This window comes from Electrona antarctica, assembly GCF_951216825.1.
Source record: "Electrona antarctica genome assembly, chromosome: 3".
Classification (NCBI taxonomy): domain Eukaryota; kingdom Metazoa; phylum Chordata; class Actinopteri; order Myctophiformes; family Myctophidae; genus Electrona; species Electrona antarctica.
In genome coordinates, this window is record NC_136808.1 from 8,379,858 (window position 1) to 8,406,002 (window position 26,145).

At 43.4% G+C, this 26,145-nt stretch overlaps 1 protein-coding gene across 3 annotated transcripts in view; it reads right to left on the reverse strand.

Annotated features, from left to right (window-relative positions):
* The window catches only part of adamts17 (ADAM metallopeptidase with thrombospondin type 1 motif, 17), a 127,745-nt gene that overhangs the window by 46,601 nt on the left and 54,999 nt on the right, over positions 1-26,145 (reverse strand). For all 3 annotated transcript variants that reach the window (XR_013789587.1, XM_079496476.1, XM_079496475.1), the window contains exon 8: positions 3,568-3,673. Coding sequence is in view for 2 of the 3 variants with exons in the window: in XM_079496476.1 (XP_079352602.1) it covers positions 3,568-3,673 (106 nt within the window). In the remaining variant the exon portion in view is untranslated. The remainder of the gene's footprint in view (positions 1-3,567; positions 3,674-26,145) is intronic.

Sequence of the window (26,145 nt, forward strand, 5' to 3'; positions counted from 1 at the left end):
ACACACACACACACACACATAACAACATGCATTTAATTAACCCTAGAACACTAAACACGGTTGATTTTCACCCGGACAATTACATTTTTGTCATTTTCATAATGTTGCTGATGTCTGAGGTGGGCGGGTCTTTGAGTACCTTCATGATGCTCAGTGACATCATAATGTTGCTGATGTCTGAGGTGGGCGGGTCTTTGAGTACCTTCATGATGCTCAGTGACATCATAATGTTGCTGATGTCTGAGGTGGGCGGGTCTTTGAGTACCTTCATGATGCTCAGTGACATCATAATGTTGCTGATGTCTGAGGTGGGTGGGTCTTTCAGTACCTTCATGATGCTCAGTGACATCATAATGTTGCTGATGTCTGAGGTGGGTGGGTCTTTCAGTACCTTCATGATGCTCAGTGACATCATAATGTTGCTGATGTCTGAGGTGGGCGGGTCTTTCAGTACCTTCATGATGCTCAGTGACATCATAATGTTGCTGATGTCTGAGGTGGGCGGGTCATCAGTACCTTCATGATGCTCAGTGACATCATAATGTTGCTGATGTCTGAGGTGGGCGGGTCTTTCAGTACCTTCATGATGCTCAGTGACATCATAATGTTGCTGATGTCTGAGGTGGGCGGGTCTTTCAGTACCTTCATGATGCTCAGTGACATCATAATGTTGCTGATGTCTGAGGTGGGCGGGTCTTTCAGTACCTTCATGATGCTCAGTGACATCATAATGTTGCTGATGTCTGAGGTGGGCGGGTCTTTCAGTACCTTCATGATGCTCAGTGACATCATAATGTTGCTGATGTCTGAGGTGGGCGGGTCTTTCAGTATCTTCATGATGCTCAGTGACATCATAATGTTGCTGATGTCTGAGGTGGGCGGGTCTTTCAGTACCTTCATGATGCTCAGTGACATCATAATGTTGCTGATGTCTGAGGTGGGCGGGTCTTTCAGTACCTTCATGATGCTCAGTGACATCATAGAAGGTAGGTTTGTTTCCGTGCCCACATCCCTGTTTTTGAGTGGTGCAACCACTCCAAGGAACAGCAATGTCCGTGTTAACACGTGTGACTATGTGTGTGACTATGAGTCACAGAAACAGAGAGATAGTGCTGCACTGTTGCCTGCTAATGAGAGACAGAGAGAGAGGGGGGGGGATTGCACCACTCAGTTCACACAGGTGTGATTTTCTCTACAGGCAGGTGTTTGGGTGAATTTCACCGTGTTTAGTGATAGAGTATTTTTTTTTTACTGGATCAAATTCTCACATGTTCTAGGAATAGGTGGACCAACTTCTCAACCAACTTCCCAACTTCATTTCTCTTTTCTTTTTAGGAATATCTTTAAAATAATATGCACGTTTTTTAGTTTTTGTGTGAAAAGTTAAGTTGCCATGCCTTGCTGTACTTCAATATATTTTGATGAGAAATAGTTTTTATGGAATATTTTACATTGCAAGAAGCAAAGATTTGAGTTAAAAAAACATTCACTCTGAAAGAATATATATTCAATGATTTTTCAAAAATAGCAGATTTACAAGCTTATAGATCTGCTATTTCTTGTCTTAAGAGACACCTTGCCGAGGCTCCTGCTGAACAGGGAACAATACGGCTGATTAGACCACAACACACTTTACAAGCAGCACTAACATGTTGCCAATTGGTTTATATCACTCTGCAACGCTGCGGGCACAAGGATCCGTGCGTTGGCCTCTAGCGTAAACGAGCGGCGGTGAGATTAGCTCCTGCAGTGAGCCGTGCCAAGAGGCTGAAATTATCCGCAGTGCTGTTGTAGCATAATTAGCATGGAAGAGGCTAAATGGAAGCATTGTTTGGTTTCTGGCTGAAATTTAAAAGTACTTAACACGCACACAGGCACACGCACGCATGCATGCACAGTTGCACACACACGCACGCACACATGCATGCACGCACACATACACGCACGCACGCACGCACACACACACACACACACACACACACACACACACACACACACACACATACACATACACATACACATACACATACACATGTGTGTGAAGGCCACCAGTGTCCAAAAAGCGCTGCGATCTACGTTTAATCATAATTCTGTAACAGTGTTGATTTTGTCGACTAAAATTATGATGAAAAAAGTTCTTCGACTACCATTTTTCACTGATGAAAACTAAACACTAGTGGACTAGTGGAGAAGAGATCTAGTACAACTAAATGTTAGGGAGGGACTAGTGGAGAAGAGATCCAGTACAACTAAATGTTAGGAGGGACTAGTGGAGAAGAGATTCAGTACAACTAAAGTAAATGTTAGGGAGGGACTAGTGGAGAAGAGATCTAGTAGAACTAAATGTTAGCCAGGGTCTAGTGGAGAAGAGATCCAGTAGAACTAAATGTTAGGGAGGGACTAGTGGAGAAGAGATCCAGTACAACTAAATGTTAGGGAGGGACTAGTGGAGAAGAGATCTAGTAGAACTAAATGTTAGGTAGGGACTAGTGGAGAAGAGATCCAGTACAACTAAATGTTAGGGAGGGATTAGTGGAGAAGAGATCCAGTAGAACTAAATGTTAAGGAGGGACTAGTGGAGAAGAGATCCAGTACAACTAAATGTTAGGGAGGGATTAGTGGAGAAGAGATCCAGTAGAACTAAATGTTACGGGGGGACTAGTGGAGAAGAGATCTAGTATAACTAAATGTTAGGGAGACTAGTGGAGAAGAGATCCAGTAGAACCTACATGTTAGGGAGGGACTAGTAGAGAAGAGATCCAGTACAACTAAATGTTAGGGAGGGACTAGTCGAGAAGAGATCCAGTAGAACTAAATGTTAGGGAGGGACTAGTGGAGAAGAGATCTAGTATAACTAAATGTTAGGGAGAGACTAGTGGAGAAGAGATCCAGTAGAACTAAATGTTAGGGAGGGACTAGTGGAGAAGAGATCCAGTACAACTAAATGTTAGGGAGGGACTAGTCGAGAAGAGATCCAGTAGAACAAAATGTTAGGGAGGGACTAGTGGAGAATAGATCCAGTAGAACTAAATGTTAGGGAGGGACTAGTGGAGAAGAGATCTAGTAGAACTAAATGTTAGGGAGGGACTAGTGGAGAAGAGATCCAGTAGAACTAAATGTTAGGGAGGGATTAGTGGAGAAGAGATCCAGTAGAACTAAATGTTAGGGAGGGACTAGTGGAGAAGAGATCCAGTAGAACTAAATGTTAGGGAGGGACTAGTGGAGAAGAGATTCAGTACAACTACATGTTAGGGAGGGACTAGTGGAGAAGAGATTCAGTAGAACTAAAAGACGAGTAATTTTATGTTTGGTTCCACTCGACTGTTGCCGTCTGAAAATAGCAGATTTACAAGCTTCACCCGATGCGTTGTGAGCTTGTAGATTTTCTATTTTCAGCATGCAACCAAGTCTAAATACAACCATTATGACGGTATAAAAAAATGATACATAATAGGAAGCAATGCAATAAAACACTTGGCATTGAAGAGAGACAGAGTGAACAGGTATCATTGTGTACGTACTTTCTCCTAGTTAGAGACTAGTTAGGTATCGTACTCGTGTACGTACTTGTGTCCCAGTTCGTGAGCGATGGTGAAGGCCAAGTTGAGTCCGTTGTCCTCCGCCAACACACACTTCCTCTTGGCGCTGCACACGCCTCCCAGGTAGGCGATTCCTGCAAAGAGACGGAACGACACACAACATGACAATTCGCCCGTGTTTGTGCACCTGTCTTCACACCCATTGGTTGCCGTTTCGTGGTTGGACAAAAGTTGCTTCGTATTGCATTCTGTGCATTCAATTCTGATTTTAAACTCGGTGTCAGTAATAAGGAACATCCCAGGTGCAGCACGGTGACTGGGCAGTGGGCACATCATGTTTGTTATTAGTTTTTTTCTTATGTTTTTCACAAATTCAACATTTAAACAAGGTGGAACCAGGGCGGAACAAGGCAGAAAGAGCCTGCTGGTTAGTCAGTCAGGGACCAATCAGAAGGCTGACAAATGGTGAATTAGTCACACGCCTCCCAGGTAGGTGATACCTGGAAGAGACACACGACAGTTACACAGACTAATTTGACAAAGACTTGCTTTGCCCATTCTCAAGACGTTTAAAAGATTCTTAAACATCACTCGTGTGAAGTGAGTGGCGCTCTTATCATCGTCCATCACATTCCGTTCTCAGCCAATGAGCTGAGTGCATTCCGTGCTCTGCAGCCAATCATACAGTCACACAAAGCTGTGCATAGGAGCGGCTAGCGCTCCTCCAAAACAAAATCACACTTGTGTGAAGTGAGGGGCGCCTGGCAATGTTTGATTAAAGTTATTTAAACAAACATTAAAAGTCCATAGACTTGGCTGCCACATGACGGGATTCAGAAAGCCGGCTCGGTTGAATGTTTCATTCTGATTGGTCAATCGCTGAATTCAGAGGTGTGTTATTTCCTGCTAACAGACCGCTCTGCTCTATAACAGACCGCTGTCTAATCAAAGGCTCGGAGCACCTGATTGGCTCATATCAATCCGTCTAATCAAAGACTCAGAGCACCTGATTGGCTGTGCTGCTTGTAGCTGGGTCTGCATTCGTTAAAATCGTGCACTTGGTGACAAGTTTTTGATTTTTGGTATGGTGGTAGGTATGGTTATAAGGTTTTCAAAAACCATCGCAAACGAGTTGGGAGCGCCCCCTAGTGGTCCGTTTGCAATGAATCTAATATTAAATGGGTCAGTATATGGTTATAAATCAAAAATAATTGATAAAAGAGATTTTCCAATGGATTCTATTAGTATTCTGGAAAGGCATCATTTTCAAGATGGCGTCCACGATGGCTGCCGGGAGCTTAAAATGCCTATAAACTGGGATTTAATACATAAAAAATCATAACAATTATGCACTTGGTGACAAGTTCTTGATTTTTGGTATGGTGTTAGGGATGGGCATAAGGTTTTCAAAAACCATCGCAAACGAGTTGGGCTCGCCCCCTAGGGGTCCGTTTGCAATGAATCTAATATTAAATGGGCCAGTATATGGTTAAAAACCATAATAATGGATAAAAGAAAAAATTAAATGGATTCTATTAGTATTGGGTGTGCTAAATAACATACTAAAAATGTAGGAAAAAATAACTTCTGGAAAGGCATCATTTTCAAGATGGCGTCCACAATAGCTGCAAAATGCCTTTAAAGCTTGGATTTAATATGTAAAAAATAATAATAATAATTGATAAAATAGATTTTCCAATGGATTCTATTAGTATTGGGTTTGCTAAATAACATATAAACATTTTGGGTGAAAATAACTTCTGGAAAGGCATCATTTAAGCTTAAAATGCCTATAAACTGGGATTTAATACATAAAAAATCATAACAATTATGCACTTGGTGACAAGTTTTAGATTTTTGGCATGGTGTTGGGTATGGGCATGAGGTTTTCAAAAACCATCGCAAACGAGTTGGTCTCACCCCCTAGTGGTCTGTTTGCAATGAATCCAATGTTAAATACGCCAGCATTGGATTCATTGCAAACAGACCACTAGGGAGCGAGCCCAACTTGTTTGCGATGGTTTTTGAAAACATTATGCCCATACCTAACACCATGCCAAATATCTAAAACTTGTCACCAAGTGCATAATTGTTATGATTTTGTATGTATTAAATCCCAGTTTATAGGCATTTTAAGCTTACTGAGGCCACTGTGGACGCCATCTTGAAAATGATGCCTTTCCAGAAGTTATTTTCACCAACAATTTTAATATGTTATTTAGCATACCCAATACTAATAGAATCCATTGGAAAATATATTTTATCAATTATTTTGGTTTTTAACCATATACTGACCCATTTAATATTAGATTCATTGCAAACAGGCCACTAGGGGGCGCTCCCAACTCGTTTGCGATGGTTTTTGAAAACCTTATAACCATACCTACCATCATACCAAAAATCAAAAACTTGTCACCAAGTGCACGATCTTGTTGATTTTGGACGAATTCAGACCCAGCTATTGGATTTCAGCTAAACGTTGCTCTCAATAATGTTTTTTGAGTGGTGTAAACCACTCCTACGACTGCCTTTGTTAGTTTACGTGTCTGTCTGTCTGTCTGTCTGTCTGTACCAAAAAATGAGCATGGTTGCTACGGTCACCCAGTTCACCCGGGTGTGATTTCAGCTTTGTTAGTTTACGTGTCTGTTCGTACCAAAAAATGAGCATGGTTGCTATGGTCACCCAGTTCACACGGGTGTGATTTCATTACGTCAGACATTACGTCAGACCACAGCTGATCAGGCTATATAAGACCTAACACCACTCAGTTCACACGGGTGTGATTTTTTTTAAACATTTGAAGTGAGAAGACAACGGAGTAACTGAAAACTGATCCAGGAGGACGGCCAGTGTGACACTGATCTGCATTACTTAATTTAAAAGAAGTCTACACGATTAGAGAATGTAGAAGAGTTGTTATTTTGATCAACGTTTGCCTGTTCTCTCTCCAAATGGTACCAACATCAATACAGCATGGAATTGTGGACACGAAAACATCAAAACATTCTTTAGTTCTGGGACTGAGCTCGGCTAAACATCATCAAATGGACGTCCGTGGCTCAAAAACGGACCTTGATGTGGAAAAGGGTTGAAAACCACAGACTACAGAGATACACACGCTGCTACCACAGACTAAAACCACAGACCTATACACACACTGCTACCAGTCTAAAACCACAGACCTATACACACACTGCTACCAGTCTAAAACCACAGACCTATACACACACTGCTACCAGTCTAAAACCACAGACCTATACACACACTGCTACCAGTCTAAAACCACAGACCTATACACACACTGCTACCAGTCTAAAACCACAGACTTATACACACACTGCTACCAGTCTAAAACCACAGACCTATACACACACTGCTACCAGTCTAAAACCACAGACTTATACACACACTGCTACCAGTCTAAAACCACAGACCTATACACACACTGCTACCAGTCTAAAACCACAGACCTATACACACACTGCAACCAGTCTAAAACCACAGACTTATATACACACTTCTACCAGTCTAAAACCACAGACTTATACACACACTGCTACCAGTCTAAAACCACAGACTTATACACACACTGCTACCACAGTCTAAAACCACAGACTGATACACACACTGCTACCAGTCTAAAACCACAGACTTATACACACACTGCTACCACAGTCTAAAACCACAGACTTATACACACACTGCTACCAGTCTAAAACCACAGACTTATACACACACACTGCTACCACAGTCTAAAACCACAGACTGATACACACACTGCTACCAGTCTAAAACCACAGACTTATACACACGCTGCTAACACCTTATAGGGCTATATCTTGCGCCACCCCTTAACCCTTATCCCTGAACTAATTTGCCATTTTATTACTATTAACCGATCAGCCGATCTACAAGCTCACAATGTCTCGATGTAGATCGGCTAGTAGTTGAACTATTTTAAAATGTTTTTAAAAATAGTAAAAAATGGCAAATATGTTTAGGGATAAGGGACAAGGGTGGCGCAAGATGGAGGTAATAGAGCATGCATCTCCACTCTAGCCCAGGTGCTGGACAAAAGGCAGTACAAGAGATAAAAAAATAGAGTCCGCAACACTGGTATGAAAAACTCAGCTCCACTGGTTTATTGATTCAACGTTTCGATCACTGGGACCTTCTTCAGGAATAGTGACAGGGAATGGGTGTGCACCTTTATACAGGAAGGGGTACAACTGATTGGCTCGAACGATGGGTGATGAGTTAAAAACATTCACGTTGAAAGAATATATATTCAAAGATTTGCGCCACATTTTTACGATTTTTCAAAAATAGCAGACCACAAGCTCACCTACCACCTACAAGCTCATAGCGTGCCACCGAGTGGCGCGCTACGAGCTTGTAGGTGGCTAATGCCACCTAAGCCCAAACCAATTATCCAATTTCCAATATCACAATAATAATAAACATGACAGGTTTAAATATACAGAAAATACAACCAAATGGTACAGAATGTATACACAATATGCAATATTTAAGCACAATAATACAGACTAAATTCAGAATAGGACACAAATAGATTGTCATGGATAACAGTAAATCTAATTTAAAATTCCAGATCACTCATTTATTTGTTTTTTTATTTTTTTAATTTATTTGCCCATAGTCTAAAACCACAGACTTATACAGTCTAAAATAAAACCAGACTTATACAGTCTGAAATAAAACCACAGACTTATACAGTCTAAAATAAAACCACAGACTTATACATTCTAAAATAAAACCACAGACTTATAGGGCCAAATTCACAATGCCGTTCACACTCATATCATGAGCGTACGGACATTTACGAGGAGCGCCACGTTACGTGTGGAATTCATGAACTTGGCGTGACGTTGGCGAACGTTGGTCGTAAGATCCGCTCATTTCCAAGTCAGCTCGGAGGGTGGTGTACCAGTGATCAAGGCATGCGTATATTCATTTAGAAGGCTTTAGTCTTCATGCTGAAACAATGAATAGTCCCCAAACCTCAAATAAAATATGTAGGCTGTGTCCCCAACATTGGTCAGCACATAAAAAAATGATAGCCTATATAGCCGAGTATCGCGCAGCTTGTGCTTGTATGCCTATATGCATGCATTATATGGTTCACAAACATGACGGTCTGACAGACAGACAGCAGACTGACAGTCACTAGGGCTACTTATATAACAAATAGTCCACATTACTTAATGGCATCAGCGCGTGTGCAAGTCGGCCAGTCATAGTTTTAAGGCAGCTCACAGCGCTCTCCTCCAAAAGGTAAGATATGCATGCCTTATGTCGCTGCGCTGCCATAATAGGCAACAGCTGTAGGCTAATACTGTAGGCTACTACATTGATCTCATCACGAGATCAATCAAGTTTGGTGCCTCAGCATCAAACCTCCATTATGCCAAGTGCCAACTAGCGCTAAATGTCCCACGGATCATTTTAATATGACGACATCATGAAATGAACCATTCATACTGATGTGTTTTTAACCTGTTACATGTACTGTTCTTATTGGTTTTTACTCTTTTTACTTGTTTTCTAATAAAGTTGTCATTTTCTCATGTCCCCCCCCCCCCCCCCCCGGCCACATGTAAAGCGTATTTGGGTATTAGAAAAGCACTATATAAGTCCCATGTATTATTATTATACTGTAGCCAACTTACCTCTGACGAAGAGGATATATAGCCGCCGTATGGTTGACATTTTAAATAGCTATACGTGTCCAGAACACAGAGGTCCAGAACAAATCCATTCCCCATGGCATTCAGACAGATGACAGTGAGATGTTAGTAATCTAAAAGACGGACTTCCCCTCACTGATACAAATAATAATACCAAGGTGTTGAGTGAGCAATTGTTCAATAGAAAAGGCTTTTAAAATATAATTGACAAGTATAGCCTTGGTCCTGAGGTTGAACTTAAATAAATACATTAACCCATTTTGGGCGGAACCCCTTTTGGTGTTTTAAGCATTATGTTATACTTTAGCTATTGAAAATAGCAGATCTTGAAAAATACAAGTAAAAATAGCAGATCTACAAGCTCATAGCGCGCCACCGAGTGGCACGCTACGAGCTTATAGGTCTGCTATTTTTTGAAAAATCGTGAAAATATTTATTTCAGAAAACTGGAGGATTTAGAAGATTTTTTTATTTATTTTGAGGTCAGGCCTAAATGGGTTAATACCTCTGACGAGGGAGCATATAGTATGGTTGAAATAGCTTTGTGAAGAAGAAGAATTCGGCTCCCCGTCCTCTTTATTTCAACCTCTAAAACAACAAGCCCGGAGGAGGAGGGGCGAAACGTTGTTGTTTTATAGGTTGAAACAAAGAGGACGAGGAGCAGAATTATATTGTGTGCGGACATTCCACTTTTTTGAGTGGTGCAAACCACTCCAACAACTGGCTTTGTACCCGTGTACCCGTGTTTGTTTGTTCGTACCAAAAAAACGAGCATGGTTGCTATGGTCACTGACACAATGTCACTGACATTACGTCAGACCACAGCTGATCATCTTGCATATAAGACCTTGCACCACTCAGTTCACACGGGTGTGATTTTTTTCTTCATTTGATCACTTTTTGGGTCAAGCGCCGTATTTAAAAACTGGGATGTGCATATCGTTTTCCTTCTTTATACGTGTCCAGAACAAATTAATTCCCCAGGCATGATTCAGATATAGTAATCCAAAAGGACAGTCTCCCCCCCATTAATCAATGCAGCTCTGATAAAAAGAAAAATTATCGGATATCCTTTTTACCTTTGCAAAGAAAGGCGAGTGTGCAATTGTTCAATAGAAAGGGCTTTTATATAATTGCCAAGTAGCCTTGGTCCTGAGCTTGAACTTACTTAACCCATTTTGGCCTGACGTCAAAATTTAAAAAATGTCTTCCAAATCCTGACAGCTCTGGAATACCTCATGTTTCTATATCAGTGGTGCTCAATATTTCATGTCAAGGAACCCAACATTTTTATGTAAGAGGCCGCTGAACCCCATCTGAAAATATGTTGTTCCAGGGACCTCCCCAGAAGAAAAGTTAAAAACATTCGTTCTGAAAAATATATATATTCCAAATGTGCGCCACATTTTCACGATTTTTCAAAAACAGCAGACCTACAAGCTCGTAGCGCGCCACTCGGCGCCGCGCTATGAGCTTGTAGATCTGCTATTTTTCAATAGCTAAATTATAACATAATGTTTAAAACACCAAAAGGGGTTCCCGCCCAAAATGGGTTAAATCAATAGATTAACTAGTTGCGTTATGAGAGTAGCCTATGCTTTTTTAACGTTCAGTCAGTTGACATTGCTTCTGTCAAAATAAGCTGATCTACCAGTTCATGCAGTGCGGTGCATCACGGACCACCGCGTTCACCGCTGTAAGCTCGGAGATGAGGAGATCATGTGCATTGTGCAGGCTGTGATGACGTTTTTCTCCCGAGGGAAAGATATTTCCTGTCGTCTTATATGGCGTGGAATGGGCGTGGATGTTCAATTATACCAGGCGGATCGCTTGGTGAAAGAGGCGAAATGAGATACACGGGCGATCCGCACAAATGAAGTCATTACGCGCCACCTTTGGTGAATGACTCGTGAGCTTAATCGGACGGATAAATACGATATCATTACGCATTTCATTTACACCTGGTCGTATATTTCCGTTGTGAATTTGGCCCACACAGTCTAAAACCACAGACTGACACAGTCTAAAACCACAGACTCATACACAAGCATGCTACCACAGCCTTCAGTGCTCGTGTTTTTCTAACACAACTCTCAAGGTCAACCCGAGGTCAGTTGAACAGACTGGAGAAGAATGACAGACTCAACATTCAGGCATGCTGTTGTGTTTCTGTTTTTAAACCACTTTCCTCCCCTGGAGGAATGTGGTCGTCCTCCTGACCCAATTCATGAAGCCATCGCTCACTCCCTGGAAACAGCCTCACTTTTCTTAATGCGACGAAGCAACGTTGTGTTTGATTTAGGGGTGCACGATCACAGAAAATATGACCGATATCCGATCTCCGATTATTTGCAAAAGATATGAATTTGGTCATATCTGCCGATACCGATATTATACAGAGGTCCACAATGGAAACCTGTTAATGAAGTATTCAATCAATCAATAAATAGCATATACTCTGTTTTCACAACTGAATGACTACTGAATGAGATGAGTGCACAAATTAAATGTAGAAACATGTAAAGTAAGATGGTAAATGGTGCATTTATATAGCGCCTTTATCCAAGGCGCTTTACATACGTAGATGTGCAACACACACACACACACACACACACACACACACACACACACACACACACACACACACACACACACACACACACACACACACACACACACACACACACACACACACACACACACACACACACACACACACACACACACACACACACACACACACACCCCCACCCCCTCTGGTGTTTGGCCAGCGAGGCTCATTTGAATCCAGACAGGCATAAATTAAATCATTGAAAAGGATACGGCAATCAGGCCCAGATGGGAAGTGTGTGTGTGCACGCGCTTGTGTTCGTGCGTGTGCGCATGTGAGCGTGCATGCATGCGTGTGTGTGTGCGTAAATAGCAGGGAGATCAACATGTTGGCTTTATCAGCCAACGCAGGATGTTCTGGTTTTAATTGAAGCGAAGGTTGTTACAACGAGGTGATCGAGCGCTGTGATTGGCTCCTGAGGCGAAGGTTGTTACAACGAGGTGAACCAAACGCTGTGATTGGCTCCTGAAGTGAAGGTTGTTACGAGATAAGGAACATTAACCCATTCAGGACTGCAAGATTCTACAAAATGTCTGCTAAATCAGGACAGTTTTCTGAAAAAACTCATGTTTCTGTATCAGTGGTTCTCAGACTATTTCATGTCAAGGACCCCAAAAATGATATGAAATTGGCCGCCGACCGACATCTTAAAATATGTTCTTCCACATTTTTTGGGGCCTCGTTGTTCTGAAAGGTCTGCGACGCTCTATACAGTACATCAAATCCATAGAAATAGTCATCAAGAATCATACGGAAGCTTAACCCATTCTGGGCGGGAACCCCTTTTAGTGTTTCAAGCATTATTTATGTTACACTTTTAGCTATTGGAAAATAGCAGATCTACAAGCTCATAGCTACGAGCTTGTAGGTCTTTTGAAAAAGAATCAGGAAAATGTGGCGCAAATTTCGAATATATATTCTTTCACAGCGAACGTTTTTAACTCAAATCTTTGTTTCTGGGCTCCTAGAACTACATATTTTCAGATGGGTGTCAGCGGCCAATTACATATATTTTTGGGGGTCCTTGACATGAAAATGTTTGAGAACTACTGACATAGAAACATAGGTTTTTCAGAAAACCGTCAGGACATTTGTAGAATCGTCAAAATGGGTTAAGAACCTAAACATCCATCTAACCGTGGAATATCTATATGGCGGTAATGAAACTATGAGGATACACCATAGACATAGAGTGCCGCCATGTCTACATAAAATACTATCTAAGTTACATAAATTGTTCTTTACCAGTGTCTCCTCATGGACCAATCAGAGCAAGACAGTTTTGTGCTTCCAGTCGAGTCCATAGAGACACACGGGGACTACAAATTTCACGCCCCCAAATGAGACAGCGTCCCCACTTCTGGTCCGTTGGCACGGATACTGCAGGCCAGCCCATAGAAGTCCATTGAAATTCAACTGTAGTTAGCCTACTTTTAAAATAATATGAAATTAACTGAAGACTATATTGATTTGAATAAAAATATGTTTCCAAATGTATGAAGTGTCTTTGTCAACATATATTGTTGTTTTCTCAATAGAGGATGTATTTCACATTTAATTTACCACTTGAATGAGTTACCCATAATGTTGACGGAGCAGAGGGGAGACGGCAGACACAGAATCTGTCGCTTTTAAGGGACGTCACTGCCTTTACGAGGCTACGAGCGCCGACTTTGAAGAGTGGAATTCTCAATATACATCCCGATCCCGACTGACTTTGTATTCATGTCTATATTTTGAACATGTCACGGGCTCACTATATATGTTCTACCTACCACGGAGCTCCGACGGTGTGTTTTACCGCTGTCAACTTGTTGTATAATTAACTTTGCTGAATAGTTGCATGGGAAAATAACCCAGCTAAATGGAGGAGTGACATCCTGACATTTTCAACTACCTAGTGAATTCTCCAGATGAGTATTAATAGTAGTCTTGCAAGATGCTGTTTAGATCATTTTCAACAAATACATAGCATATAAAACGAAATACAACAAATATATCTGGGTATTTAAAACCTCAAGGGATGCAACCGTGACGTATATACCGTGCGACCACTTTGACTTGAGAATTACAATGCTAGTACTTTTCACAAACTGATGGAGTACATTATAGGATGTATATTGAGATGGCAGGTATGTGACATTGAAAAGGACAAATCAAACATATGGGACACTTTATTAGAACACAAAATAAATCGCTACAGCCTCAGTAATGAACCAGTGAAATTAGGGTATTTTATGATGCCTCTCATAGGGATTGCATTGGCAGCTGCAGTACACAGTTGAAACGGACCAGAAGTGGGGCCGCTGTCTCATTTGGGGGCGTGAAATTTGTAGTCCCCGTGTGTCTCTATACCGATTAGAGGTGCTCCACCGATTTAAATTGGCAGTGGCGTGCACAGATAGACACTAGGGGGTGCTAGAGCACCTGCCCTTTCCCTCTGGACAGCAATGTGCCCTTTTGATTGTTTCTGTACAGTGTCCACTGTACAGCAGGGGTATACAGTCCACTGTACAGCAGGGGTATACAGTCCACTGTATACAGGGGTATACAGTCCACTGTACAGCAGGGGTAGGCAACCTTAGGCACCAGTGGTCTCTAGGCAACCTTAGGCACCAGTGGTCTCTAGGCAACCTTAGGCACCAGTGGTCTCTAGGCAACCTTAGGCACCAGTGGTCTCTAGGCAACCTTAGGCACCAGTGGTCTCTAGGCAACCTTAGGCACCAGTGCCAACATTGGCACAAAGGAGGGTGATCACTGGCACACTGGCAAGTGTGAGAGAGTATTTTTGGTTTTAAATAAACCATTTAAAAAAAATGCAGTCAAATAAATGAAGTCCCTCACATTTGTGTGTAAATTACATCCTGCATTCTACATTGCAGGATGAGCTGTGGCTCAGGAGGTAGAGCAGGTCGTCCAATGATCCATGGGTCGGCGGTTCGAATCCCGGCTCCTCCTGTCTACATGTCGAAGTGTCCTTGGGCAAGACACTGAACCCCAAATTGCTCCCGATGTGCTGGTTGGTACCTTGCATGGCTTCCGCTGCAATCGGTGTATGAATGTGTGTGTGAATGGGTGAATGTAATGCTCAATCTATGTAAAGCGCCTTGGATAAAGGCGCTATATAAATGCACCATTTACCATTTACCATTTACATTCATTAAAACTGAACTCTGTTATTGCTCTGAGTCTAATGATCATTATAACAACGTGAAAGACAATATTGAAAAAGAAGGAAAAACGTTATATTTGTGGACAATCAAAATATGTTGGAATTTTTCACGTGGTGTCATTAAAATGTATTAACGTTGATATGGCACACTGACAATCTAGAAAATAAAAACATGGCACTTCATTTAAAAAAGGTCGCAGACCCCTGCTGTACCGTATGTGGACCATGGTGACATTGATCCATTCTTAAATTAAAAAAAGCTTCTGGCACAGGTGGGGGGAGGAGGAATTAACGTAAGGGCACGGTCCTGGCTCGGATTGGGTTGAAACGGTTGAGAATCACTGCTAGAGCCGTACAAATCTTCTCTCATGGGGGTCCCTGACTTTATCTTTTCAAATGGGGGGTCCGCGGGCTAATTAGTGTCAATGTGGGGGTCCTTGACATGAAAAGGTTTGGGAACCACTGCTATAGTGGAATTTTTTTTTTTTTTTGCGTTGATGGAAACAGATGTCGGCCTGCATTCTTCTCAACAGGGGTTTACAGCAACGCCACACAGAGTCAGAAAGCTGCAATTATACAGTGGATAATGTCTATCATCTCGCCAGGATTACAGGAAGGAATCCTCCACGGATTCATGCGAATAAAAACCGCAGCAGAAGGTAGGTTGTTTTTCACATTGCATTTAAGGGGCTGTTTACACGGGATGCTTATTAGTTTAGCGGGGGGGGGGGGGACCCGTGGTAATGAGAAAGTACACACAGGCGAGCCATGTGTAATGGGCACACTGAATGAGAGTAGGCCTATCTCACAGAATTTCCCCGCCCCCTTAATACGCCCCCTTTCCGCGTTTAGTGGTGATAGCGTGACGTCACTCCATAGACACTACATGTTAACAGAGGTAATTTAAGAAGTCTACAACTTTTGTTTCCTCAAGGTAAGGTTTGTTCTATCTGTTCGAGCTGATTTACCATCTTGTTTGCTTCAAAATAATATTGGTCTGTCACATTTTTACATTAGGAAATGTACTTAGATTCTCCAGAGAAAAAACGTGTAAATGCTAATGTTAAATGACACCACTATCTATCGGAAGGGGGCGTGGAAAGGGGGCTGTGAGATAGGCCTGTTACGAGCAAAAGAGAAGGGCTTCGGCTGCACGGCTGTCGATTCCATCGACTAAAACAACGTCTGAAATGCCTTTATTAGGAACACAACAAAATGTTCGTCAACTACCTTATTTCACTGACAAAAACGAAATAAAAGCTAAGCTATGATGAGAAACTAGAAATGTCAGGGACTAGTGGAGAAGAGATCCAGTAGAACTAAATGTCAGGGAGGGACTAGTGGAGAAGAGATCCAGTAGAACTAAATGTCAGGGAGGGACTAGTGGAGAAGAGATCCAGTAGAACTAAATGTCAGGGAGGGACTAGTGGAGAAGAGATCCAGTAGAACTAAATGTCAGGGAGGGACTAGTGGGCATTATGACACCATCACAGCCTGCCAAAATACATTTCAGTCGACAAAATCAACTGTACATCCTGGCTGTGTCGAAGCCCTGTGCCGTTAGTGGTTCCTGCTATCCCTGCTACTAGGGGTGTAACGATACATTTTAACAGCGATACGATACGTATCATAGGGCTTTAAAGGTGCAGTGCAACGGAAATGGTGGACATTTTATTTTGAAGAGTCAAACGGTTTCAAGTTGAAACACCGGTCTGAAGTTTCTGAACGAATCAGAGTGTCGCATCCCTTCAGGCGATGGGACGGTAGCTAGGGACAGTAGCTATGCTATACGCAGCAGCGCATGCTGTTCGTTTGTTTACAATTCAGATAGACGGCCAGCTGTACCAGTTTACTGTTATGTGGCTTATTTCTACCCTATAATGTTTTCAGATACATATTTTAGCGTGATGATTAAGTTGAAACCGAGTAATACACTGTCTGGATGTTATCTTGAATGGGAATAAAAACGGAGGATTTCTGTAATCAATAGCAGCTGTGCTGCACGGATGCGCACATTATGGGGAATTAAACGGGTGAGCTTCATTTTTATTGGCTTTTATCGATGTGGGCCTCGACACGTCATCACGCAGAACATTTTCGTTTTCAGGAAGTAATACAAATATATTTTTATGGACTTTTGATATAAAAAGAATTTGCCCATTTTTTTGGCATCGATTGTTAGGTATGCCCATATGATGACCACGGATATGGTCTAAAAGTGTGAAAAACGTATTTTTTATTTCACTACACCTTTAAGCAACTAGTCGACTATTCAACTAGTCGACTAGTAAATCCACTTGTCAACCTTGTCGGTACTAGTCGACTAGTTGATAAGGCCTCAAGATCAGCTAGATTATAGTTATAGTCACCAATGTACACAGTTTAAAAAAATACAACTATTATTAAAAGAAAAATACATAATAGGTAGGCCTAGTTGACTAGTACTAGTACTAGTCAACTATAGTAAACTAGGCAACTAGTAAAAAAATCACTAGAAGTGAAAGACCTATCACGGATCCATGATGCATGGTTGACGATACATGGACGATAATGGTTAATTTGGTGATACGATACGATTCAATGATTTGAAATCGATACAGTAACTATTTAGAAAATACATTTTTTTTTTAAGGGTAACATTTATTATTATGGATATAAATTAAGTAAACACAGTGATACTCTGGCAAATAGATGGACATTGTATTTGAACACATTATGGACAAACCCACACCTTGACATGAACACAGAAGAATACACACATGTATCGATAGACCAAGTGTAGCGATATGGAATGGAAAAGTAATTCAACTGCATTATTTTCTTCTTAACCCATTTTGGGCGGGAACCTTGTAGGTCTGCTATTTTTGAAAAATCGAAGAACGACTGACATAGAATCATAGCTTTTTCAGAAAACTGTCAGGATGTAGAAGACATTTTTAGAATCTGATCTCAGGTCAAAATGGGTTAAAATTTCTTCTAAATGCAGCTCACCGGAGGAACCGGAGGAGTCGAGCCAGTGGCGGCCGAGCAGCTGATCAACGCAATAAACAAGAAGTTATCCGGCCTTTCAGTCAAAGACAACACAAACCTCCAACCAACCATATAATGTTGAACCTGTACAAACTCAGCGGATAGGGAGGTCACTCGTCTAAAAAACTAAATGTCACTGGCGGTAACAAGTAGCGGGCGCAGTGAGGTAATGCATCTTATCTTTTTTTTCATCCCCCCGCAGCATCAAAGATCCGTTGAAGCCAGCACTTCTGAAGCTAAAGCCCCGAGACAATGGAGCCATGATCCGCAGCTCAGCGATTATCCCGCTCAGACCTGGAAGGCATCCGTGTCGCCTCACAGCTTTTTAACCATTATTCTTTTATACTTTAGCGGTTGAAAAATAGCAGATCTACAAGCTCTGACATTTTTGAGAAAATCGTGACCTTGCAGATTTTGCTATTCTTGAAAAATCATGAAAATGCGGCACGTCAAATATTTGAATAGATATCCTCTCACAGCGATCGTTTCAAACTCAAATATTTGCTTCTGGGGGGGGGGGGGGGGGGGGGGCAGCCGAACACATACGATTCTGGGGGTCCTTGACATGAAATACCACCACTAGCAATAGCACCACTGACGTAGAAACACAGCGTTTTCTTTGTACAGGCCTGGGGTCAGAATGGGTTATCAGTGCACAGATTTGACTCAGCGTTAAGGCTGATCAAACAGGGATGTGAGTCCCGGCTACATCCAGTCAGACAGAATCAAACAGAGCGCCTAAATCCTCATCAGCCTCTAAAACTCACAAGCACTCCCCGATGTTTACGGGGAGTTCCTCCCGCCGCGCCGCGGGAGGAACCGCTTTGTTCAATCAGAGGCCTGACGCACATACGCATACGCAGCGCGCACGCACATACGCAACGCGCGCGCACATATGCAACGCGCACGCACATGCGCAAGCGACAAGCAGAGCACGGCGACACAAACACAGACCCGCGTGCACGCACACACACACACACACACACACACACACTTTGTGTATCCTGGACTGACCCTGCTGCCCGGACCATGACCCCAACCTCAAAATCCCTCCATGCATACGGCCATTAACCCATTAATGCCCGAGGCTCGTGCTACATAAATACACTCCTGAAAATCACTGGTTCTCACACTTTCAAGATGATTTAAAAAAAAAAAAAGTTAAAACAATATCAGATGCACACGCTGTATTCTTGAATTTGTTTTTTACTAAGAATAAGGTTAGAAGTTTATAGATTTAGGTTTAGGCACCCCTTAGGTTTTGGGGTTTGGTTTTGGCACCATTTTACTGGAGGTTAGGTTTAACTATTTAGACCTAGTTTACTGGAGGTTTAAGGTTAGGAATAAGGTTAGGTTTAACTGTTTAGACATAGTTTACTGAGGTTACGTTTAGGAATAAGGTTAGGTTTAGACATCGTTTTACTGAGGTTAAGGTTAGGAAAAAGGTTAGATTTAGACCTACTGTAGTTTATTGGAGGATAATGTTAGGAATAAGGTTAGATTTAGACCTAGTTTACTGGAGGATAAGGTTAGGAATAAGGTTAGATTTAGATCTAGTTTATAGGAGGATAATGTTAGGAATAAGGTTAGATTTAGACCTAGTATATTGGAGGATAAGGTTAGGATTAAGATAGATTTAGATCTAGTTTACTGCAGGCTAGGTTTAGACATAGTTTACTGAGGTTGTTTTTGTCCAATCCGCTCGGCGTTCAGATGTAAATAGTGATTTTTGATCGCATCACAAGCTAACACAGCTTGGGGTGCCACAGGTCACCAACATGACAAATGTGTCCGTGGCAAAGGCAGCTAGAGGCGGGATCAAGGCATACACAGTGCTGCCTTGATCCCGCCTCTGGCTGCCGCTGATTGGCCAGGCCGTTTGGTGGCCGGAGCATCAAGTCTGCCTGAGAGTTCCCAGATGGGAGCAGGAGGGGGGAACCCATTGTACTCTCTGCTGCCCCATCTGGCTGAGTCAGGTTAGCTTGCACTGTCCCTAAATGGTATTTTGGTCCAGCAAGTGAGGTCCAGCAAGTGAGGCTTCAAGGCAGCAACGCATCGCTCTTCCATGGGCTATGAGGCAATGGGGATAACAGGCAATGGATAGTGGACCTCTTAAAGGCAATGACATGTGGCACAGTTATTGGTTTCATTATTGTAACGCCCAAACCACACCTATGCATAATGTAACGGGTAGCGGAGATGTTTTAGGGATTTAGGTAGGTGACCAAAATAGCCACTTTTAGCGGGGGAACGCCCCTTCCCCAATGCTAAATCCCCAAATAGTGGCTTTAGGAAGCTCGGACCAAACTAGAGCCCTTGGTCTTGTCAGTGGCAAATTTTAGATTTTCCGTTTTACACACCATTGTAATGTTCTTATTTTGATCATAACACCCACTTACTGAATGTTAATTCTCTCCAGGTTTTCTTCAGAATACGTATGACAATTATTTACTATGACACTATGTATGGCACATTAGGAGTCCAACTAGTACCAGTGGTTCTCAAATGTTTTATTTGAACACTCTCAGACTAACAGGCCTGTTGTGGTCATTCAGGTCTAATATTATTGCCCACTCATTTTGTGTGTCCGTGGCAAAAATGGAACGTTGACAACAATGTCCACCACAAGCCAACATGTGGCGACGACATGCACAGAATACTTAGATAAGACTTGAAATTCATCACCAAGTCTCTATCCGATCTACAAGCTCACCAAGTCTCTATCCGATCTACAAGCTCACCAAGTCTCTATCCTATCTACAAGCTCACCAAGTCTCTATCCGATCTACAAGCTCACCAAGTCTCTATCCTATCTACAAGCTCACCAAGTCTCTATCCGATCTACAAGCTCACCAAGTCTCTATCCGATCTACAAGCTCACCAAGTCTCTATCCGATCTACAAGCTCACCAAGTCTCTATCCGATCTACAAGCTCACCAAGTCTCTATCCGATCTACACGCTCACAACGCGTCACAACAAACCCCAGCATAGGGATGCTGATGGGGTTCGAGTGGTTAAAGGGACACTTCACCCTTTTTGCAAAAAAACACATGTGACGTTTTGGAAGATTTAGAACGCTTTCCTGGGGGTCGGTTGTGTGTGTAATATGTGTTTTAAGATATTTTAGATTTTAGCAGTGAGCCCAGTGTCTCTGATGTCATCGACACTGGGCTCACTTAATTCCTGGACTACAATTCCCATAATGCTTTGGTGCACTGCTCCTCATCGTGGACAGGGGGAGGGCTGTCTTACTGCATGAGACAACATGTAGTCCAGGTGAGCCCAGTGTCCATGACATCAGAGATACTGGGCTCACTGCTAAAATCTAAAACCACATATTACACACATAAAGACCCCCAGGAAAGTTTTCTCTATCTTCTAAACATCATTAACATATCTTTTTTTTGCAAAAAGGGTGAAGTTTCCCTAGAACATCCCGAATGCCCGGGGGTATTTAGGACCAGCGATTTGCAGCTTCAGAGCCTATTTCAAGGTGGCACGGCGCCATCTTGGAAGTAGCTAGATGTAGCCAAAACACCCCTGAGGGGATCGACAACAAAGGCAGCTTCTAACGGGACCGCGAAGCAACGGGACCATGATGGGCCGTCAAAAACATAATCTTTGGTTAGAATTGGAAGCATTGATTTAGATCGAGAGCTATTCACGTTTTAAGATTTTCTTTCTCATCCACTAGGGGGACCACTTTGGATGGTGTCCCAACCGGAAATGACCAACAGGCGCTCCCAGCCTGTGGAGCGTTGCGCTCCGCCAGATGGGGCAGCAGAGAGTACTCTCTGCTGCCCCATCTGGCGGAGTCAGGTTAGTGTTAAATGCCATGTAAAAAATCCTAATGCAAACATATTTTCTCTCAGGTCGTCCTCGAGACGTACTGGATCTTATAGGGAAACATTCACACATTTTTTTGTAGCATTAATATATTTTGAAACCCATTTTTGTTCAACACTGTGTGAAAGAAAGGACAAGTGTGGCTGCAAAATGCCCAAACAACATTCGTCCAAAGTGAATATTTTGGCAGAGACGACAATTTGTTTGTTAGATTTCCGAAGGAGGAATTTCCGTGTGCGCCCTCCACTCTAGGCCACGCCCTCTACTCAACGAGGCCACGCCGTCTACTCAACGAGGCCACGCCCTCTACTCAACCAGGCCAGGCTAATTGGGCCAAACGGCCTGCGATTGAACTGTGACTGTAAATCAACGTTTCAATGACAAAGTATTCCAGAGTAATGAGGCTGCAAAGGTGAGGTGGATTTGAAGATTAAATCCCAAAGTCAAATATCTTAAAGTATAAACCTTGAAAAAAAAGACAGATGAAAATGTGGAAAGTCTGAAGTTTCAAAGTTAAATAATGACGGGAGTAATCAGAGCACAGAAAAGTGATTGGTGACGGTGAGATAAATGCATTTGAGGTTAAATGTTGTGAACACTATATACGGTGTTGAAATGTGCCATCCCCTGGTGCCCCCATACATGACGCCCCTTCATATAGGGGGGTGAAATGTGCCATCCCCTGGTGCCCCCATACATGACGCCCCTTCATATAGGGGGTGAAATGTGCCATCCCCTGGTGCCCCCATACATGACGCCCCTTCATATAGGGGGGTGAAATGTGCCATCCCCTGGTGCCCCCATACATGACGCCCCTTCATATAGGGGGGTGAAATGTGCCATCCCCTGGTGCCCCCATACATGACGCCCCTTCATATAGGGGGGTGAAATGTGCCATCCCCTGGTGCCCCCATACATGACGCCCCTTCATATAGGGGGTTGAAATGTGCCATCCCCTGGTGCCCCCATACATGACGCCCCTTCATATAGGGGGGTGAAATGTGCCATCCCCTGGTGCCCCCATACATGACGCCCCTTCATATAGGGGGGTGAAATGTGCCATCCCCTGGTGCCCCCATACATGACGCCCCTTCATAGGCGTTCCTTTTTTCCATTTTCTTTCCCCTCTACTCTGGAGGAGGAGGAGTAGGAGGACGAGAAGGAGGAGAACAAGGAGGAGGAGGAGGAGGGCGAAGCAGAAAAGCAGCTGTTTCCACTGTACGTCTGTTTGTCTTTATCAGGCAGACCTCCTTTCATTCCCCCACACACGCACACACGAACACACACGCACACACACACGCACGCACACACACGCACGCACGCACGCACGCACGCACGCACGCACGCACGCACGCACGCACGCACGCACGCACGCACACACATGCACACACACACACACACACACACACACGCACAGTTTTCACACACACGCACACACACACGCCTTCAGCTCGACCTCCTTCCATTCCCACACACATTATCAAGTTTTTATCAGCGCCAAACAGAGCTGTGATGTCATGGAAGCAGTGACATCAGCACAGCGCGCCGTGCAGCGCCGACTGGACTGGAGTGGAGTGGACTCTAGTGCTGCACGATTCTTGCTCATCATTTGAGTCTGGATTTTCCTCCACAATAACCAAGATCACGATACGCTCACAAATGTATTCTTCCCCATGAAAATATGTATTGTCTTTAGTCTGTAGTTGCTGAACATTACTACATTCATTATATATAAATATGTATAGTCTTTAGTCTGTAGTTGCTGAACATTACTACATTATATATAAATATGTATAGTCTTTAAACTGTGACTTTAAACAGACAACATCAGAAAGACCACTCCGACGTACTAGTGTTAAAGACTTAAACCTCTCTTAAAGTCTCTCTCACAAGAGTAACTAAAATGAACTGGACAGTCAACTAGTGCTGCACCGTTCTGGATCACATGAACTGGACAGACAACTAGTGCTGCTCCATTCTGGATCACATGAACTGGACAGACAACTAGTGCTGCACCATTCTGGATCACATGAACCGGACAGACAACTAGTGCTGCACCATTCTGGATCACATGAACTGGACAGACAACTAGTGCTGCTCCATTCTGGATCACATGAACTGGACAGACAACTAGTGCTGCACCATTCTGGATCACATGAACTGGACAGACAACTAGTGCTGCACCATTCTGGATCACATGAACCGGACAGACAACTAGTGCTGCACCATTCTGGATCAGGATGTAGAAATGAGATCTCACAGGTGTCTGAATCTAGATCTCAATCTTTTTTTCGATTAATTGTGCAGCACAGGACTGGACTGGACTGGACTGGAGCACCGCGCGGGGCAGAGCTCCGCTCCACTCCGCTCCAATCCGGGCCATGCTCTCTACTGTACCATTAATACCGTGGACGTGCTAATCTTCCCACCCAGCCTGGCAGCACGCACACACGCGCACACACATGCACACACACACACACACGCACACTATGAGAACACTCCTGCTCTTTGTGCTAGCTGGCCCAAAGTGTGTGACCCACTTTGAGCCACGCTATAATCACAGAGCTCATAAAAAAGTCCTGTTCCTCTCTCTCTCTCTCTCTCTCTCTCTTCCCCCCCTCCCCCCTCTGCACCTTTCCTCTCTCTCTTTGTCCCAGGCCAGCCCAGAGTCAGCGTTTTTTCCCCCCAAACAAATGTTTGGATTTAGTTTAGTTTTTCTTTTTTTTTGGGGGGGGGGGGGGGGGGATTTGGTATTCCTCCTGCCTTGCACATGCCCGCCCAGACAGACAGACAGACAGACAGACAGCAGGGACCCCCCCAGACAGACAGGCAGCGGGGACCCCCCAGCTCTCTCCCGGTGGAGCGGAGAACACAAGGTGGATGAAAGCGAAGCGAGATATATGAGAATGATAGAGAGATAGATAGAGATAGATAGAGAGAGGGAGGGAATTCCTCGTCCTGTTGGAAATCAGCAGCAGCCTGTTCGTTCAAAGGCTTCAGTTTTGAAGAGGCTCAAATGACAGCCTTGCGCGCGCGCAGCCGTGCATGCACACACACGCGCGCACACACACACAGCAAAACATATATTGCTCCCAGAGGAAGTGACATAATAACACAGGACTGATCATATCCACCACTCCTCTTTACATGGACAAACAACAACAACGGCAACACAATGTGGTCACATGGGGAGACGACGGCGCAAAGAGAGAGAGAGAGAGACAAACGATTTGGGGCTTTCATGGGAGCGAGGCCAGTTCTCTTCTCCACTTCCACAGTCAGGCATAAATCACTTATTGCTGATGGAAGCGTTCCCGACGTTACATAATGCACTGGTGGAGATGTTTGTAGAGGAAGAGGGACTGTTCTTCAACCACCGAGAATGAGGCTTCCATAGATCACTTTATGATGAAAAGAATGAGGCTTCGATGGATCACTTTATGATGAAAAGAATGAGGCTTCCATGGATCACTTTATGATGAAAAGAATGAGGCTTCGATAGATCACTTTATGATGAAAAGAATGAGGCGCTCTTATCATCGTACATCATCATGACGTGACATGTCGATTTGCTGACACAGTAAACCACTTCCAAACCGGCGACGTCATTTTCATTTCATTTTTTCTCCCTTTCTTTTCTTCCCTCTCTCTCTCCCGCACTGCCCCACTGTCTCCTCTATCGGACTGTTTTGATCGGGTGTATCGATCGGACGTTTTGATTTATTTTGAGAACGCCGATCCATTATCGACCGATCATGATCGGACGCCGATTGATCGGAGCATCTCTAGTAGCCAATAACATCACAGCGTCTGGAGACAGTAGCCAATAACATCACAGGGAAAAAAAAGTATGTTTGACCTGAATTCAACTTGTGTGGTAGGTGGCCTTACTTTTGTCATGCGAGTGTTAAGGACTTTTGGAATGTACAGCGAGGTTGCATCATGCTCTCGCCATGCTCGATGCCATGGAATGTTAGGGAGGGTCAGTGGGGCAGTGTGTTGAAGGGCGTAATGCCAGACAACAAGCGGCTCGCGGTGTCACGGTCCGTCTCACACTCCTCAGGCGAGACACCCCATGGCGAGACTGACGGACCAGAGGGCAGCACAGATGCATTCTGGGAATGCCATTCCACAGACTCAAAGCATGAGAGCCGCCAGTCAGTGTCTCATAATTCTGTGTCTATACCGACTAGTGGTGTAGGGCAGGGGTTCTCCACGTTTTTTGGCTGGGGACCCC